Consider the following 18,996-nt stretch of genomic DNA (forward strand, 5'->3'; position numbering starts at 1 on the left):
CAGCTGCTCTCTGTCTCATTTGAGCCACAGCTGCTGTCATAGCAGCTTCACACACATCCCTTACTTCCTGGAGCAAGCTGACCAGGCTAGAGCAGAATGAGCCAGAGTCCATCCTATGGAGGCATCAGCACAATCATTTCCTGAATTCCTGGAGCAGGATGTTTATAATCAGGACCTGGGTGAAAGGACCAAAGTGGATCTGCAGGGTGTTGTCCAATCACACACATTATAAGGAGGCTGGTCCTAATTTACACCAGTGAATATCAGAATCAGGTCCTTTCTCTACAGCTCTGTTCTGATTGAAGGGAGAAACCAAAACCGAAAGGCAGAATCTTTTCCTTTACCTTTGTAAAGTTAATGTGCCATAAGTGCTGTGAGAAAATCAGTATGTGTCCCCAGAGTGATTTCTGCACTAGAACAGAGGCTTGGCTCATTTAACTGAGCTACTGAATATCACATATTCATTTAATAATTGAGATTAATTTATTGCAAGAAAAGTAGCACTTGATCAGCGATCCTTCTATTTGAAAAGCAGTATGAGGTTTGTGTCACATGCTCAGCTGATTTTGAAAGACTCCTACTGAAAATAAAGAATGTAACACCTGAGGACTGAGCATAGAATATATTGCGTGGCAGCTAATCCTTGTTAGCTGTGTTTGTATAGTTAGGAATCACATACAGATACATCTTTCTGTATACAGCACACACCTTGCCACCAGGGGTGCCCTGCAAACTGCTATTTGAAGTTATGCCTGTACTGCATTGTGTAGCCATGATGCCTTTTCCAGGCAAAGTGTCCTGTGCAGAAACAGGAGGCTTGGAAGAGGGACAGCCTGGGAATGGGCATTTGCATTCCTTCTTCTGACTCTTGAAGAGTGTCCAGCAACTGACTGGCCTGTGAATCAGCTGTCACCTCTAAATAGTGGCCTGTGTGGGAACAGGGGTGTGCTCTCTTTCTGTTTCACTGCAAACTCAAACAGGCTGCTGTGATTTGGCGAGATGTGAACCCAGCAATTGCTGCTTCCCAGCAGACAAGTTTGCTTTATTAGCCTCGATGCAAGTGCAAGAGCTGGGAAAGGAGCACAGACATCACCTATTTTACCTGTGATGCAGAAGTGGTTCAACCAACTTGCCAACTCTACCCAAGAGTGGCTTAAAGTGTGGAAAAATATGTACACCTGACCTTTCCTTTAGGTGGAACTCAAACACCACAGCTAATCCAAACAAATGTCTAATTCTGGTTTGATGACGTTCTTCCCCTCCGAATTTCCCCCACAGTTTCACTTGCAGGGAGAACACGTTTGTGTCCTGTAATTTGTGCAGTGGGACTCTGGGTCATTAGGCAGCCGCTGTGCCCTCTTTCACAGATACCCGCCCCAAGTCGTGGATGAAGGATTCTGCTTGCAGAGAAACTGGAATGCTCCATGATCCCTGGACCAAAGGTATTATTTAAATAATTGGTGGTTTTTGTTGTTGTTAAAAGAGGAGTTTCTAGATGTTAGAGCATAGTAATCCCACAATCATAGTGAAAGTCATGGTTCTCCTGAAGATCTTAGGTACAGTAAAGGATATTGCTGAATGGGAAAGGATACAAAATGCATTCAGAAATCAAACATTAGGAAGAGAGAATGTTGGATTTTCTTCATGTAATGAAAAAATAATTAAACAACAACCCCATAATTTTTAAATGTCATTTGGAATGAAAGATAGTTCTAAAAGAATGAGCAATAGAAAATGTTTTGCAATTGATTAAAATAGTGATGCTTTTCTGACTGGGAAAGCACATAGGAAACACAAGTTGCCTGAGTAATGTATGTTTTTAAAATATGCCCCGTGTTGGATAGTTATATGGTCATATGGCTTAGTATTAGGGTGGAGGGCATCCTAGAATCCTCTGAACTCACCAAGTTAAGGAAATTTTCTTAAGGCATGATTTCCTGTCCTAAGACTTGTACAGATCAACCTCTATTTACAACACGGGGGAAGGCTGGTAAATGCATTTTTAGGATAATTTAATTTACAAACCCTTGGGATAGCTTCCAAGTCAGCAGTGGAAAGTCTTTGTCACCGATGTCCTGCCTCCAGCACTGCTCATGGAGCTGCTCAGTGTTGCATAGGGTGGAAATTTTAGAAAAATTCCCCATGCTAGAAAAATAAAAAGAGTAATTTACTAGTTCAGTGTTTAGTTTTGTTTTGAGTTCAGCATGGGGCAGGAGAGTCTTCCCACGGAATATGTATACCTGTTGTAAGGAAACAAGCTAACTATCTGCGGGAATATGCAAGAAAGGAACATTTTGGAAGGAACTTAAAGGTAATGAAGGAACTTAGCAGTCAAAGAGCACAGATGTGACAGATGTAATGACTACATCCAAAACTGAAAACAGCAAAAAGGAGAGCAAATGAAAAACCAGGCAAGCGAAGCGTACCTGATACAAAGCTCTTGTTTACTCCAGGACCTTCATGCTTCACTGTGCCTATTGGGATTATACATGCTGGTTTCACATGCTGGATTGGGAGGAATAGGAGACAGAAAGCCAAGTTACACAGGCCAATTGTCCTCAAAAGTAAAGGGAATGAAGGGTCCTGTTTTTCCCAAACATTGGTGTTAGAGTTTTTGCAATCCAGAGGGACCTTGACATGCTTGAGAGGTGGATCAATGCAAACATCATGGAGTTAAATGAAGCAAAGTGCAAGGGCCTACACCTGTGTTGTGGCAATCCCAAGGACACCAACAGGTTGGTGAAGTGAAGTGATTGAGAGCAGCCCTGTGGAAAAGGACTGAGGCATGATAGTTGATAAAAAACTCAACATGAGCAGGAAGTGTGCACTCATAGCCCAGAAAGCCAACCATTCCCTGGGCTGTATCTAAAGCAGCATGGCCAGCAGACTGAGGGAGGTGATTCTCCCCCGCTCCTCTCTCCTGAAACCCCACCTGGAGTGCTGTGTACATTTCTGGTGCCCCTGACACAGGAAGGACATGGAACTGTTGGAGCAAGTCCAGAGGAAGGGCATAAGGTTGGTAAGAGGACTGGAGCCCCTCCCATAGCAATCTTCCAGTATCTGAAGGGGGTTGCAGGGAAGGGAGAGGGGTTCTTCATCAGGAACTGTAGAGATAGGAAAGGGAGGAATGGGTGCAAATTGCAAGAGGGGAAATTTAGGCTGGATATTAGGAAGAAATTCTTTACTGTGAGGATGGTGAGGCACTGGAAGTGGTTGCCCAGAGAAGTTGTGGATGTCTCAACCCCTGACAGTGCTCAAAGCCAGGTTGGATGGCCTTTGAACAGCCTGGTCCAGTGGGAGATGTCCCTGCCCATGGCAGGGGACATTGGGACTAGGTGATCTCTCAGGTTTCTTCCAACTCTTAACATTCTATGATTTTATTATTCAGGACAGGAATACCCCTGTACTGAGCCAAGAGGGAACTGCCTCATGAGTTTTCTCAGACTGGTTTGGATCAAACCAAAGCCCTCATGAATCAGGCCTGTAAAGTGCATGTGCTCATATGGTTTCTTCTCCTTTCAGTGATTGCACTGCAGAGGTAGTAAATAAAAGGTTGAGTGTGACTCCTGACTGCATACTGACATAATTTCAATTAATATGCTTCTCCATTTTCATCTCTGACATCCACTTGTGATTTGTAACTGTGAGTCATGGAGACCTCTCCAGGAATGGCTGAAAAAGCTCCAAAAGGGAAGACACACCATGTATCCTAGTTTTATTTAGCAAGGGAAAATATTTACCTCCCCATGGACTGACCTCACATTATTCAGGATGTCAGAGATAATTTTAAAGCCCTGGGTCTTCAAACCAGTCCCATCTCATCAGTTATCACTGGCATCATGAAAAAGTGCCACTTCCACAGATGGATGCACTCAGCCTGTGAACAGCAAAACTGCACATCCACACACAGACCCACAATGTCTATATTTCCTCTCTTGCCTGGCCACCTTTGACTGCTGGTCAGTTCTGGGACTGAAGACTTTCAATGGCCTGCAGATATGAGAGTGAATTGAGCATAGAATTTGTATTGAATATGCCAAAGGAATGGTGTAAGTAGCCCACAGTGATACTGTGTAATTCCCCTTCCTTCCTTCAGTCTTCTGGACACTGGTTCCAATGATTTGCATTTGTTGGTTAAAGGCATTTTATAAAAAAGGGGAAGTAATGCTCCTTGCAGCACTCAAGTTGTAGCGGCCCAATTAATGATTCAGCAGTTCTCTATAAAACAGCTCCCATGAGAGAAGCATCAATTCCCCTCTGCAGGGAAGGTGGGTGTACACCCCTCTGCAGACCCACATGATCCTTCTTCGTGCCAGCACCCTAGCAACATGCCTTCTCCTGGAAGATGGCAGCCAGGAAAACATGCAGGAATTTTGAGGACTTCTGTCCTCACAGCTCCAAATTCAAACCATAAAGAAAGGCATGCAGTGCTATTTGGTATTTTTTGCCTGGGTTTTTTCTCTCTCACTCTCATTTTCAGTTCTGGTTTTGCTCTTTGTTTCTGTGAGACAGTCATTGCAAAACATGCAGAACACTCTCTCCACTTATGTCAGTAGTTGCTGAATTGCTTTAATTTCTTCTCTTACACACTTGCAATGAATCAAAAAATATAAAGCTATCCTTTATTCGTCACTTGACTGAAAGCCAAAATTCTTATTTATAGGCTGGAAATATGACTGCTGCAAAGTAGTTTCTGTTGTTTTCAGTGGCTTGGCACAGGCATTTTTACTTAGGCAGCCAGTTGTCTGGTTCAGTTCAGTGGGGCACAGCCTGGGAGGGAAAATCCCTTGATAAAAGTTTACCATGCAGTTGGGTGGCTGGAGCAGAAAAAGAATGACCTCTGTCTATTACAATGGATTCTGCATGAGCCCTCCCTCCCCTCCTGCCTCTTCTGATATAACAGGTGGATCAAAAGAAAGTTATCCATATCCTCCAAGCCATGTGGACTTCTTTCTACCCTTTCCTAAGAAAAGGTAGGATGAAGTTGGAAAAAATACCATTGTCAGTCCTGTACATTACAGTCCACTCACAAAACATGTCAGTGGACTGAGTGGAATTCTGTATTAAACAGAAGAAGACACCAAAGACCTGGAGTAAAAGTAAAGACCCAAGTGTACTAGCCTAAAATAAAACATGACAAAAAATGGGAAACCATCCATCAGGAAAGTGTACTACCAGTGAGGACAGCAGACAGAGATCTCACTGGTTGAGATGAGAACTGGAAAGTTTTACATCTGCTCCTGCAAAAGAGGTTTCTTTGGAGCTGTTTGAAGGAGGACAGTGAAGGACTTTGGCAAGGGTGATATGGAGGCTTCTCCCAAATATATGGAAAAGGCACACAAAAATTACAAAGGTGATGCTAAAATGCAAAATAGCAAACACAGACCAGATGCAGGTGCTGCACTCAGGCTGCAGGGGAATGACATTTGGCTGTTTACCAGGACTGTGGGCCCTTACATCACATGAACCCAAGCAGCCAGAGAGGTGTTTTGCTTAGGAAAGAAGACACAGGGGGGTTTTCTTGAAAAACTGATTTTTTCTTTACCGTGGACTGTGTGCTCTTTAGCATCAGCTCTCTATTATATATCACAGGATTTCTCTATGTTATCCTTTGCTGTTGTTAAGGATAGGTTCCTGTTCCTGTCACAAAACTGAAGATCACACACTTCATCACTTCTGGTAGCTGACATCACTGAGACGTCTCCCCCACCTCTTCCTTCTTCATCACACTCTCCTCCCTCTCTACTTTCAATTCCCCATCTTCTTCCCCACACTGCCAGGCCAAGCATGCTCCCCATTCCTCTTTCCTCCGCTCCAGACGTTTTGGGTACTTGTCCTGCCCTTTAGACCTCAGAAACTCTGTGTTCCTCCCATGGCATACACAGTCTGCAATAACCTTGCACAACATCACCTCTGTAAACCAGAGATCTGCCATGGCATGCTAGTTGTGGTTGCTAAAGGCTGGGAAACACATAGAATTCCTTGCACCAGTCTATGGAAAAAGGTGAGATTAACTTTCTAAATACTCTCTCTTGCTAAAACTTCTTGTTTTACCACTTCTTTGGGAGTACTGGAGTGTTTTCAACCTCTAACATGTTTCTTTCTTTCCTTCTTCTTACAGTGTCATGGAGGTCTGCATATTCTTCCTTTGTGCTATGATATTTCTCCCAGGTAAAAGGCATATTTTTAATTTTTAAAACTATTTTGATTGTTTGTGTCCTGCTATGTGATACTTTCTCATTCACTAAGAAGCTCATTCCTTACTTAGTAGTATTAATCACTTCCATTGCACAATCAAGGTCATATAGCCCATGTGACATGTATTTAAATTGTGTGCAGGGACTATAAATATATATAGTAAGTACTTTCTCTCTTCAACTTTATATCTTTACATTACACTTATTTTATGTAGCTCTTAAATTCTCAATTTAAATCTGCCTTTAAAATGTGTGTGTATCACCTCTGTGCATTATAGAGAAGAGCAGTACTAAACTGAAAACTGTCAGTTTGTTATGGGACAACTGGAGTTTGAGGCAGCCACAGAGATCATTTTGCAGTCTGGTGCTCTGGAAGAACAGTCAAAACTTTGCATCAGGAGAGAGACTGTAAATCTTCTCCTCCTTTTGAACACAGCAGAGATGTTTGTATCTTCTGGGACAGAGGGCTGCATTTCTTATTCCAAGTAAACACAGCCCCCCCAGACCACTACTCATAATAATGGACACATGCACATGGGAAAGCAGGAGAAAAATCATCCCTTGTGTAGTGCACTTCATCCTTTCTTTGCATGAAGGCATAATTGTGTTTATTGACCATTTCTGTTAACAAGATCAGCAACAGAACAGTTAAACCTGACATTTACTCTGTCATTAAATTCTAAATTAATTACAGAGCAGTTAAATCTGACATTTAATTTGTCATTAAACTTTAGATTAATTCTTCATTGAGACTGAAAGTGTTCACCTGCTTCTGACCTTCTGGTCATGCATTCCCTAGACACTCACATTTACCACCCAGTGTGTACTTTACAGTTTCTTCAAAAACTTAACTCATTGTTATTTTCTTAGGAGAATTAACTCAACTTTTTAATCAGAAATTGTGCAACTATCTTCTTTGTGGAAGAATCTCATTATACTCAGGATGCTGCAAGCAAGGACTGTTTGAATTATTTGCATGAAGATAAGTCTTCTAAAATATAGATGCTCATGATCTCTGTGTGGTAGGCCTTCTTTGGAAATTAAAAAATAGGAAGAAAAATAAGAAATAGTTTTATGACCTGAACTCCTCATGACTGAATGAGTCAGTTTGAACAACTACGTGTCCTGTCATACCTAGTGGGAGAATTTGTGTCTAAATGCTGGTGTTTTTATTTCCATGGTTGTTAAGTGTTGGCTATCTGAGTGCAACTTGATATGCTTTTGTAGCTGGTGGAAATCCTGATTTTTCTGTCTCTCTGTCTAAGGTATTGCTGCCAGTGTGCATCCAGTGAAGGCATTTCTCCATCACACTGTACACCTATCCTGCTATTTTCCAAACTCTCAGAAAATTGATGTGAAGAATGTAATAATCTTTTGGCAAAAAGACATTCATAAAGTGGTGCACGAAGTATATTATGGCCAAGAAAAGCATGAGAACCTTAGTCCTGAATATATAAATCGCACCAAGGTGGACATGGGCAAATTGACCTTGCAGTTGTTAAATGCAGGAGTTGAGGACGAGGGACACTATCAATGTATTATCATGCAAAAAAAACCTGAACAATCAACAGAGGTCATACACCAATCTGAGTACTCACTGCACATCATTGGTAAGTAATCTCTTCCAATTGCCATCTGGTCTGTGGGATTCTCTGTGGTTTTTTTTCAGCCCAGAAATATGGGTCCTGTCTCCAAGCTCCTGAAATTGTGCCTGTTCTGGAGCAGAATTTCTAAAGATAGATAAGAGACTTGCTTCCTGCAAGTTTTATAGCTTTTAGGACTCTGGAAAATATACTTATTTATTTGCATCTGACAAACTACCTTTTATTAAAAGTAGCAGTAGTCATCCAACCTTACCAACAGTGGTGGCAAATTAGAATTGAAACAGAGCAAGATCTCTGCAAACACACAGCTATTTTATGGTCATATAAATCACAGGGAAATAAAGAAAAAACAGCCCACATGGAAGAGTAGAAATTCATATGTTCAGCTAAAGGAAGGCAGAAAATACCTCTGAAGAAAATTATATACATACATTGGTGAGATTCCACCTGATTTTTTTTGCATCAGAGAATTTTTTGTAATCAGAGGAAAAGGCAGTAAATCTTTTAACAGGGAAATGGAAGTGAGGCACCAATGTTTTCTTTACATTTTCTAATATTTTTTTAATTCCTAATATATAATCCTAATGTTTCTCTAGTTTAAACTATTCTGTTAGTGACCTTTATCTGTATGCCTGTGTTCTGTCTTTCACTGTGGTAGTGCTAGTCATTAATAAAACAGCTTCTAACTTGCACTGGTGTTTTCAGCATAGTGCTTGAAAAGAGAACAGGCTAAGTGTAACAGCAGCCAAAACCAGGGTAGCAGGACAATTGACCCTATTTAGCTTTGTGCTACTAGCAAGTGTTCTCTTGATCCACAGACAGAAAATGTAGATTGTTAATTTTGATTCTCCCAGGATCTACTGAAGAAGCATTTTCAGTGACATTTCAGAACTCAGAAAATCACAATGTGCACTCAGTATCAAGGCCCTTGGTTTAAGATGTGTACCATCAAGTGCTCAATCAATTCAAACAGTTGGACCAGTTATCAACTTACCCAAAATCTGAGCAGCATATTACAGATATGCACTCTTAGGACTAAAACTCTCCTACATGTTTTAAGGTTTACCTTAGGAAGGCAGTTTTAACAATGTGCTGTTTTCTTCCTTCCAAATTATTCTCTGTTCCATAAACTCCCAAAGGAAGGAGCCATATAAAACCATACTTAAAAAAAAGTCAAGCCCTTTAAAATAATTAGATGAAAAATACAAATATTGAAATGTACCTGTGCTAACATGCTGATTTTTAATTAGAATCTCATATCACACATGGAGGGATTTTTCTAGTTTGGCGTGTCACATTTAAAATGGGCATAAGAAAAAACTGATGGCTGTACAAGAATGACAGGGCAGTCACACAAAGCTGTCTAGATCACTCACTAACAAAGCGTTCAGAAATACTGCAGTACCTTTGAATACAATTTAAATGTATTATTTTTATGTATCGCATTAGTACAATATGTAGATAGCATGAAACTATGTCAGAGGAGATTTAAGTTGGATAGCAGGAAAAGGTTCTTCACCCTGGGGCCGGGTGGTCAGGCACTGACAAGTTCCCCAGGGAAGTGGTCACAGCACCAAGCCTGAGAGAGTTCAAGAAGAGTTTGGACAAAGTTCTCAGGCACATGGTTGTGACTCTTGGGCATCCTTTGTGGGGCCAGGGGTTGGACTTGATGATCTTTGTGGGTCACTTCTAACTCAAGAGATTCTAGGATTCTATATATATGTTAGATGTATTTCATACAGCCACAATGACTTATATAACAAACAAATCCTTCTCCAGAAAAAAAAAGGAAGGTTTCACAGTAGAAAAGCTGGACTCTTAAAAATGTAAGGTAGGGACCATGACGACAAGCAGCTTAACTGGAAAATCTGCTATTGTGGCATGTCTGCAGTGCTTCCTCTGGATAGATCAATAAGGGAAGTAGGTGAGACTAGAGAAGCTGTTTCAAAATATGCCCTACTCAAAGCATTGAGGCTGAAATGATGTCACAAGAGAGACTTACAGCTGCTCATTTTAAAGGGGATGTTGAAAAACTGAAAAGTGTGGGAAAAGCTCTAGTAGAGTTATCTGAAGGCTGGAAAAAATACTGTTAACTAGAAACATTAAAACAACAACCTTACAACCTTATAACACAGAATCATCAGAAGAGTTTTGTTTCCAGAATGTGAGAACCTGAAATACATGTAAAATACTGCATATTTAAAAAAAAAAAAGTAAAGGCTAGTTAATTAATTCAGTGACAATCAGTGTCTGGAAGGAAGTAAGGCAGATGGTCACTTAAGAAAATAGAACAAAAGCAAGGCGATTAAGCCATTGAGAGAAATATTAAGGGCTTGATGGACTGATGTCTCTTGAGATATTTAATCTAATCCCAAAGTTTTTTGGAAGACACTATCTTTAAATACAAAAGACTTCCCGAAATGTGCTTTTAACAACCATAAACCCTATATATGTAGCCCACACCCTGAATGCAGCCAGCATCACTTTTCAGTAAATTGAGGTTCCAGAAGCTATAAAAGAGAAGAGCAATGTATATTCCACTATTTCCACTTGCTTACTGTCAATAAGATTGAAGCCCTTAAATCATTTGGATGTTGTGGTAAGTTTCATAGCCATGGATTACATTCTCGCTATCCCTATAAAATACAAAGGAAGGAATAAATTCTCCAGACCTTGTCTGACAGCAGTCAGCTAAGCAAGTCAGACCTTGAGCTTTTCTGAGGGACAACTTAACTAAATTTTAAGGTATAGAAAAGGGGGAGATTTTAAATTTTGAATTCATATCCATCGACTCTCTTGGGGGGATTTAAGTGACTAAGCTAAATCCTACACATTGTGTACTGGGATAGAGAAAATAAAAGCAACATCATGTTTCTTCATTCATCCATATTAAGAATTCTCCAGGGCAAGAATTAGATCCTTGTTCCAACACATTGAGTGTGTGTGCAGAAGAGTGAGACCCTCTCAAGACTCACATTTTTCTAAGAACCCTTTTCCCTTCTCCAGTATTTCTGCATATTGTCTTTAGTCCTATTGGCCCTAAAAAAATTAAGCATTTACAATGAAATCTTGAGTTTACTTCTTGTGATTTGTTTCTGACTTTTTGGGAGGTTCTTCGGGTTTGTTTTTTTAACTTGCTATGTGCCAACTTAGTGGTCAGTATTATATCAACACTCTGTCCTTCTCATTTTCCATTATAGTCTATTATTTTCACTATGAACCTCTGACCAAACAAATCCTGGCTGAGAATATCTGGATTAATTAAGAGTGGGTATTGGTTAAAAGCTTCTATTTATCATTCATATTTTATGTTTAAATAGTTCTACCCATTTCTGTTTCACTATTTCTCGCACGGAAAACTTGGCTTTTTAAAGTAACAGGTGGGTTTTTCACTTATTGTGATGAATACTCAATAACACAAAATAAAAAACCCTTATGCTATAGTTAATTGCACCAGAAAAGTTAAACTAAGGGAACCCTGCCACAAAGTGATGATAAATTATATGTTGCAAAATGTGTACTTGCAATATTGACAGACACCGGGGATATTTCTACTTAAACGGCACTGCACTTTGAATTTACCCCATCTGGATTATCTCAGATTATTTCTTTTTTTACATTTCCCAGTTAGATATTTGTGGGTTTCCCCTTACCCACTCAGGACACCAAAGGTAGGGAGCATTGTGGTCCCTTCCCATCTTCTGCTTCTTTATAAGCAGGCCAGATTTCATTATTCTGTGGTATTAATGTGTCTTAAAAAGGTGGGAGAAACATCCCATTGTCTGGCTGATGAGACTTGCATGCTTGAAACATCCTGAGAACAAGAAGCAGCAAGTCTACATACACACCAAAAAAATGTCATACAAATCCTTTCTTGGAATGCCCATTGTCGTCCTGAAGAAAGACTTGTTTCTGCCTGAAAATCTTAAATAACTGGCAGAGACTGTCACAAACGTGGTGTGGCTGGCTCATGATGGTCTGTTTTTGGTCTATTTCAGCCAACTATAGTAAACCTGAGATAGTAGAACTGCACTCCGGGGAACTAAAGCCCAACGGATACTTGAACCTCACCTGCTCTTCCAGTGGAGGTTATCCAGAGCCCGAGGAGATGACTTGGCTGATTTCACATGAGAACATAACACACAGCAGTACGGCTCACATGGATGTCTCACAGGATGCTGTGACAAAGCTGTACAACGTTACCGGCAAGCTGAATATCCCAGTTCCTACAGGGAGCCCCACTAATATCAGCTGCTTGCTTCACCTTAGGGAGCAGCTGGGAAGCCTTGTCTCAGTCCCACTGGGCATAGGTGAGTCTCCATTTGGTCATTCCAATTTCTGCATGGGTAGGAGCAGGCAGTACCACACACAGCTGATCAAAGACAGCAGCATGGTCAAGGCAGGGAATAACTCTAAGTAGGAGTAGAAGTTGGTTAAAAGTGTTGTAGGCTCTCTATCCTGTTCACCGCTAAACTTCCTCCCTTTTCCACATGGGAAATCTTGTTACAGCAATGAGAGGGCACAGAGAAGGAATTGCTACACAACCCAGAACACAGCCCTATTGACTTCCTCCCTGGAAGATGCTGCAGTAGCAACAAAGCAACCAGTCTCTGGAGGTGACAGCTGTTGGGAGAGGTTGTCACTTCACAGAATCAGAGGACTGGAGAGGTTGGAAGGGGCATCTGGAGATGATCTAGTTCAACCACTCTGCTCAAAGTAGGGTCAATAGGTAGCACAGCACATTATCCAGTTGAATTTCAAGCAGCTCCCAGGATAAAAACTTCACAACCTCTCTCAGCAAATTTCCAGAGTTTGACTACCCTGATAGTAAAAAAGGGATCTTTTGCTGGTTTCAAGTGCTTGAGCTGCTATTCTTAATCATTCCTTAGAAAGAGGCAGAAGGCTAAACACAAGAGTTCCATGGACCATATTTGGCTCACAAACTGCCAGATAAAGCTGAGTTTAACTGTAAAGACCATGAAACTTGGACTAATATTAGAAGCATTCCTGGTGGTTTTCATAACATTTGGCAGAATTAAGTGCACATTCCAAAATGACTATTTGGGGATTTTTCTTCTCTGAAATTGTGTCTTTTTTCAGACACCTCTTGCAAGAAGAAGCTGGGGACCTGAGTTCCATTATGACTTTACTGCCAGATTATCTCAGGGTTCCACATGGCTGATCCTTTCTTTAAACTAAAGCAGTATTTTATTTATCTTCTGGACCAGGAAAACTTATTTTCACTTTTTTTTTTTTTAATAAGCTATGGCACAAGAACATCAAATAAAGACAATTCCCATTTTGGTTATAGGTTCATTTGGCTTGCACATGTTTCTTTTAGACAATGCTGAAGATGGAGAGCTGTGCTTCAATTAACAGAAACAAGGAGCCAAGAGGGAATGGTAGCATTGTAGGAAAGACTACCAGGGTAGTATAAACATGCATCTTTATTACTGCAGATGTAAAAGAAATTTGCCACTTGTTCTGAAAAAGTTCCACGGTGCAGTCTCCTTAATATAAATTTAGCTAAAGGGTTAAGTTATCAACACCAGATATGGCAAACTGCCCCTGTTGTCTTTGCATTCTAGGACTTCTAAATACTATTAAAATACAATCCAGAAGCCTTCTAATGTTTGTTCAGCTCTGCACATTGCTTATTAGTCTTGAAATAGTTATATTAGCTATATTGCTGAATCTTCCTCTTTCCTCTTCAATTCTTCTCTCCTCTCTGGCTTTATGAAAATAGATACCAACAGTGATGGTGGGTAAGAAACCAGGAACTCCACACAAACATATGTTTTGTTTGGCAATAACTGAAGCTCTATCAGCTGCTAACCCTGCCAACCAAAACCTCAAAAACACAAAAACCAGAAATAGAGGGAAAGTCCTTTGAATTCCCTGCTACTTTCACATCCCTTACAGCATTTCATTAGGCTTTGACCATCATTTCCAACAGACACTAAGGAGTAACATGTTCCAGGTTCTTCCAACTTGCACGGTAACACGGAGTAACAATTGGCATAGTAGCTGTCTCATAGGCTGTTGTACCAATTAAGTTGCTGATCTTTCACACGTTACCCAAACCTCAGAAAGAGTCCTTTGCTTTACTGCTGTTGAAGTGACCAGTTAGAACAGGTAGTTTCACTAGTTATTGGAAAGGGAAATAAAATAATAGGGATAGTGGTTTATTGACACTACTAAAGCAAAAAGGATGCCAAGGGCCTCAACCTAAACTTCTTTTTCACGTAACTTTGGGATAGAGTATTTAAAGTAATTGTCACCAAATTAATCTTTGCTGTGTGTATCTTCTCTGTTTTCTTATTCAGAGATACAAGAGAAAGAAATGGAGCAAGCAAAGATAAATTTCTTTGGCCCACTTATAGCTGTGGTTGTACTGATCATATCTGCACTTCTTCTGGGTTTTGTGATATTAAAGAAGAAGAGAAATATCTTGTCTACCAATCAGAGTAAGTTACTACCTGCCATTCAGCTCTACTGTCCCTCAATTCACAGCCTTTACCCATTGTAATCATCCCTTTACCTACTTTCAAGATGCTAACAGAAAGTTAAGTTTCATGTTGGACTTAAGCTAAACTTCCTAGGACAATTTAGTTTCTGTAGTAACTCAGTCCATCCTGCAGTAAGTCAAAGCATCTTTCTCCTGTCTCATCCTGGAATCCAATTCTCCCTCTTTTTTGTGCTCTGTGAGACTGCCATGGTACCAGCTTACCACCTTTCCCAGTAGTTTCATCCTTCTTTTTTTTTTTCTGGGTTTGGGGTAGATTTGGCTCTTGAAGTCATTGAACTATATAAATCTTTCTCGCCTATCAACACTTATAAGAAAGGTCGAGTTGGGGCATGGATGAGATGAACTTACAAGAAGTTCACAGGAGGATTTCCATCATCACAGAGTTGAACATTGCTCCACCACAAGCTGCCCACACACTGGGCCAAAAGAATCATCTTGTACTGGGAACAGAACTTGATCTTGGCATTTCATTTCTCTATTTTGTTCTGAGACTAATTCTCAGCAGTGCAGGGTTTATTCAGTACTGAATCATGTTGACATCAGAATCTATTTTCCTTGTAGCAAGAGGGAAATGCATTCCTCAGTCAGTCCTATTTCCCTATACAGCCAAGGGTCCTGAGCCCCACCTTGTTCTTTTCTCAAATTCTAAGATAACTGGACATTTACTATCAACTCCTTTACAGCTCCTATTTTTCACATTTCTGTAAATCGCGTATTGATCTATTCTAGGTGTCAGTCTAGCAGTCTAGAAGCTATCCAGCTTGAACCTGAGGCCGTCAGCCAGACTGCTGACTGGGAACCACCTCTGCACCCAGCAAAGCATGAGGTCCTGTGTTTTTAGAGGTCCTGCCAGAACAAGAATCCTTCCCAGAAGCCCTACAGAACAGCATGCAACACTTTTGTGTGACGGCTGAAACCTACTGCCCAGTGTTCTCTGCTTTTATTGTTGCTCCAGAATGGTAGTAAATGGTAGTAAATGGTAGTAAACATGATGCTCTGCCTGTCTGCATGGCTACCTTTTTGTTGTATCTTTTATTTTGCACTGTGACAATGTAAAATCCTGAGAGTCAATGGAGAAAGCAGAGCTACATGGGTCACAGAATGTCTCAGAAATAGGAAGAGTTAAGCCACAATTTGTGAATCATAACCACCACTGCAAACACCATTAGAGGTAAGCTATCCATAAATCACAGAATCATAGAACCATAGAATAGTAGGATGACTTGGGTTGGAAGGGACCTTGAAGTCTAGTTTCAAGCCTCCTGTCTAACCGTAAGCCATAAAGGCTTTTGGCAGAGCCACTGTGGCTTTGTACCAGTAACTGCCTTGTAAAGCTTCACATCAGGAAGAGGAATTTTGGAACACATCCCTGCTTTCTGAGAAAAGTAATGGAATTCCTATCAAGAATTTGAATCCAGAAATAATCTAAAGGAAATATTTGCTTTAAACATAATTGGTGATTAACTTTTTTTTTTTTTATCATCCAAACCTAATATACCCAGACAGTTAGTACTTCCACATTTTGTTCCTCTGTATTCTGACTGAGAGTTGTAAGAGTTGCTCAGGTGGATGCAGGGATAGAAAATGATAGCATGAGCATAAGTGTGTATATCTAACCATACAAAATTAGGCTGAGCAGATAACAAAAAAATATTACATAAGTCATGTTCCTTTTTGGTTGACTATGTTCTTAATTTTACTTTAGACCTTGATGACAGACCAATTCATACACTGTGGTATGTTCAGCCACAGGAAGGAGTTTTATCCTTCAGAAAAGATCCTTTGTTTTGCTCAAAATGTGTCAGTTCTCCAATCTTGAATGATCTCTGCACTTTATATTCTTCAACAGCACTGACATCTTTCCAGAGGAAGAATGCAGCAGAACTGAGACAAAATTCTTCTGAGATCTTGATTGTGTCTGTAGGTCTGACACTTTAAGAAAGAGCAGGGACATTAGCATCATATTCGTAAGACAAATTTCAGCTCAGAGTTGCAGTCTGGGGCCATAAATTCTCTGCAGTTGTTGGGTAGAAATATTCTTTTCTGTTAAATGATGAGAGTTGCTAGATTCCACCTCAATTTTTACTCCATTTTCAAGTATGTGAGAGAAATGCACATCCTTTTGAGTTATCTAAACTATTTGGGAGCCAGTTTATTAAGCTATTACACTAACATTCCAAATATTTTCCTTCAGATTAATATCATTCAAATGTTAGAAGGTAAAGGTTTTAATTTTCTGTAAAAGTTTATACTTTTTAGCAAACTTATTTAATGATGGATTAAAACATATGTCTTTTTCAGTGTTGCTGTTTTTATTCTCCTATGATTAAAGCATCATGTTAGGGAATACCAACATTTGGTTTTCTCAGGGAGGGAACATTTCCAGAATTACTTCTTGGAAGCAAATTAATAAAAAAGGTATTGCTGCAATGACTGAGAATGGCACAACTGGAGGTTTCATGTGTTCATCTGTACATATGTACATATGATATGTGCATCTGCAGCTGTAACTAGTGGGAAAGGCAACATGGTGGGTTAGGTGTATCCTTTGAAAACTCCCTGCCATCCATAATTTGTTCCTAATTGGTGAAGTTGTTTGTTTTCTCCCTTGCCATCCCTCTACTTTAGGCTGCCAACCTCTTTTTATTAACTGCTCAATTTCTCTACCTCCTCTATTCTTTCCCTAAATCAAATCTAATTCTTTCCTGCAGGTAAAGATTTAAGGGGGAAAAAGCAAATGGGCTTCAGGGAAAATCTTAATTTGTCTCTGTGTGTTGAAACATTAATCCTCTGCACTAGCAGGTGTAATGAGCACAGTAGCAAGGCACTGGAAAAGCATAGCTGATGTGCTGGCATTTTTGTCCTCCATACAAATGCATTCAGATTTCCAGGCTATTGCCTCACACACTTCATTTCTTTCTTTGGCAGCTGTCAGTCAGTTAGTGACTCCCTCAATATGGCAAGCACAGGAAAGAGTGTACATGCTGTGGTACTATGAACTACAGCATGGGACAGCTTCACTCAAAAACACCATTCCTTTATTTTTAGACAGAACATTATGAATTTCAGAAAACATGGAAATGTTAACAAAGAAATGGCAAAGATGGTTCAATTTCACATCCAATGCCCTAATGCAAAATTCTGTTATCAGACTCAGAGTTGTGATAGATTGCTTCAAATTCACTGATTACCAGCACTAAATCACCAAATAATTGAGGTTGGAATGGATCTAGGGAATATATCCAGCTCAACCCTCCTGCTCAAGCAGGGTCACCTGGAGCAAGTTGCCCAGGTCTGTGTCCAGACAGTTTGTCATTATCTCCAAGGAGGAAGACTCCACAGCATATCTGGGCAATCTGGTGCAGGGCTCAGTCACCCTTCAGATTAAAAAGGATTTCCTTCTGAAAGGTGTTCAGAGAGAACCTCCTGTGTTTCAGTTTGTGCCTATTGCCTTTGGGTCTATCACTGGTCACCACTGAAATGAGTCTAGCTCAGTCTCTTTTGCACCCTCCCTTCAGGGATTTATACACACTCATGAGATCTCTCTGAGGCTTCTTTTCTCTAGGCTGAGCAGCCCCTGTGCACAGATGAGAGATACTCCAGTCCTTTAATCATCCTTGTAGTGCTTCACTAGACTTTCTCCAGTATGTCCACGTCTCTCACATACTGGGAAGTCCCGAACTGGACACAGGACTCCAGATGGTGCCTCACCGGTGCTCTTTAGAGGGGCAGGACCACGTGCCTGAGCCTGCTGGCAGCTCTTTCCCTGATGCAGCCCAGACACTGTTGGCCGCCTTTGCCACGAGGGCGCACTGCTGCCTCATCTTCAACTTGTCCACTAGGCCATCCCTGTCCTTTTCTGCTCAGCTGCTTTCCGGATGGATTGCCCCAGCCTGTACCTGTGCATTTTGGGGACTATTCCTCCCAAGGAGCAGGACTTTAGATTTCCTTAGATTTTTTCCGGAGGTTCCTCTCTGCTCATTTCCCCAGCCTCTTGAGACCTCTCTGGATGGCCACACAACTGTTTGGGGTCCACTCCTCCAAGTCTTTTATCATCTTTAAACTTGGTGAGTGTACACTTGCACCCAGCATACAGGGTATTAGCACAGAGAAAAGTCAGTTAGTTTTACTGAACTACTGCAACAAACAATATTTTCCTGTGCTTAATAAGTGATGGAACAGTGGAGTGTTGCATTTCCATAATATTCTACAGTTACTCCTGAGGAGATTGATATTACAAAAGCACCCCATGGCAAGTATGCCTTAGGGTACTTTTTCCTCTTTCAGGTGAATTATTTGCTACTGGAGGTTACACTCAACCACAAAAAAACCCCCAGTAATTCCATTAAAGAAATCTTTGTTTTGGTTTCAAATTATCTTTCTTCCTCCTTTCCAAACTCAGAAGGCAAAAAGCAAAATTATATATATATATATAATGCTTTTCTACACTGGAATGCCAGGCTGTCATAATTCAGAACTGATCTCTCCTTGGTTTTCCTGTGCACTAGGAGGACCATAATGCTGGGACAGGGAAGGATTTAAGGAAGACATGTTTTCTGATTTCAGGATGGACTGCCAGAAGGTTTTCAAGAGAAAAACTACAATTAGACAGGAAAACTGTGAAAGATGGGAAATGGATGAGGACTGAGAAAGTAAAAGGAGATGA

General features: G+C 40.6%; 1 protein-coding gene across 2 annotated transcripts; it reads left to right on the forward strand.

Annotated features, from left to right (window-relative positions):
- Positions 1-1,307: 1,307 nt before the first annotated feature.
- On the forward strand, positions 1,308-16,690 carry CD86 (CD86 molecule). 2 transcript variants are annotated; one of them, XM_039717948.1, is made up of 6 exons: positions 1,308-1,442; positions 6,122-6,171; positions 7,463-7,807; positions 11,800-12,111; positions 14,128-14,268; positions 15,060-16,690. In XM_039717948.1, exons 2-6 carry the CDS (start codon positions 6,126-6,128, stop codon positions 15,077-15,079), a joined length of 864 nt encoding a protein of 287 aa, XP_039573882.1. In that variant the 5' UTR covers positions 1,308-1,442; positions 6,122-6,125; the 3' UTR covers positions 15,080-16,690. The 2 variants fall into 2 exon arrangements, with proteins under 2 accessions (XP_039573882.1, XP_039573883.1); XM_039717949.1 differs by lacking the exon at positions 1,308-1,442 and adding an exon at positions 5,806-6,004.
- The last annotated feature ends 2,306 nt before the right edge of the window (positions 16,691-18,996 follow it).

This window comes from Passer montanus, unplaced genomic scaffold, assembly GCF_014805655.1.
Source record: "Passer montanus isolate IOZ18808 unplaced genomic scaffold, ASM1480565v1 scaffold39, whole genome shotgun sequence".
In the NCBI taxonomy this organism is placed as follows: domain Eukaryota; kingdom Metazoa; phylum Chordata; class Aves; order Passeriformes; family Passeridae; genus Passer; species Passer montanus.

Bases quoted from the DNA above. Each gene is read 5' to 3' on its own strand.
- CD86 (XM_039717948.1), top strand. From the start codon at position 6,126: ATGGAGGTCTGCATATTCTTCCTTTGTGCTATGATATTTCTCCCAG. The intron at 7,808-11,799 runs GTAAGTAATCTC...GGTCTATTTCAG, and splicing joins GTACTCACTGCACATCATTG to CCAACTATAGTAAACCTGAG. The intron at 14,269-15,059 runs GTAAGTTACTAC...GATCTATTCTAG, and splicing joins TATCTTGTCTACCAATCAGA to GTGTCAGTCTAGCAGTCTAG.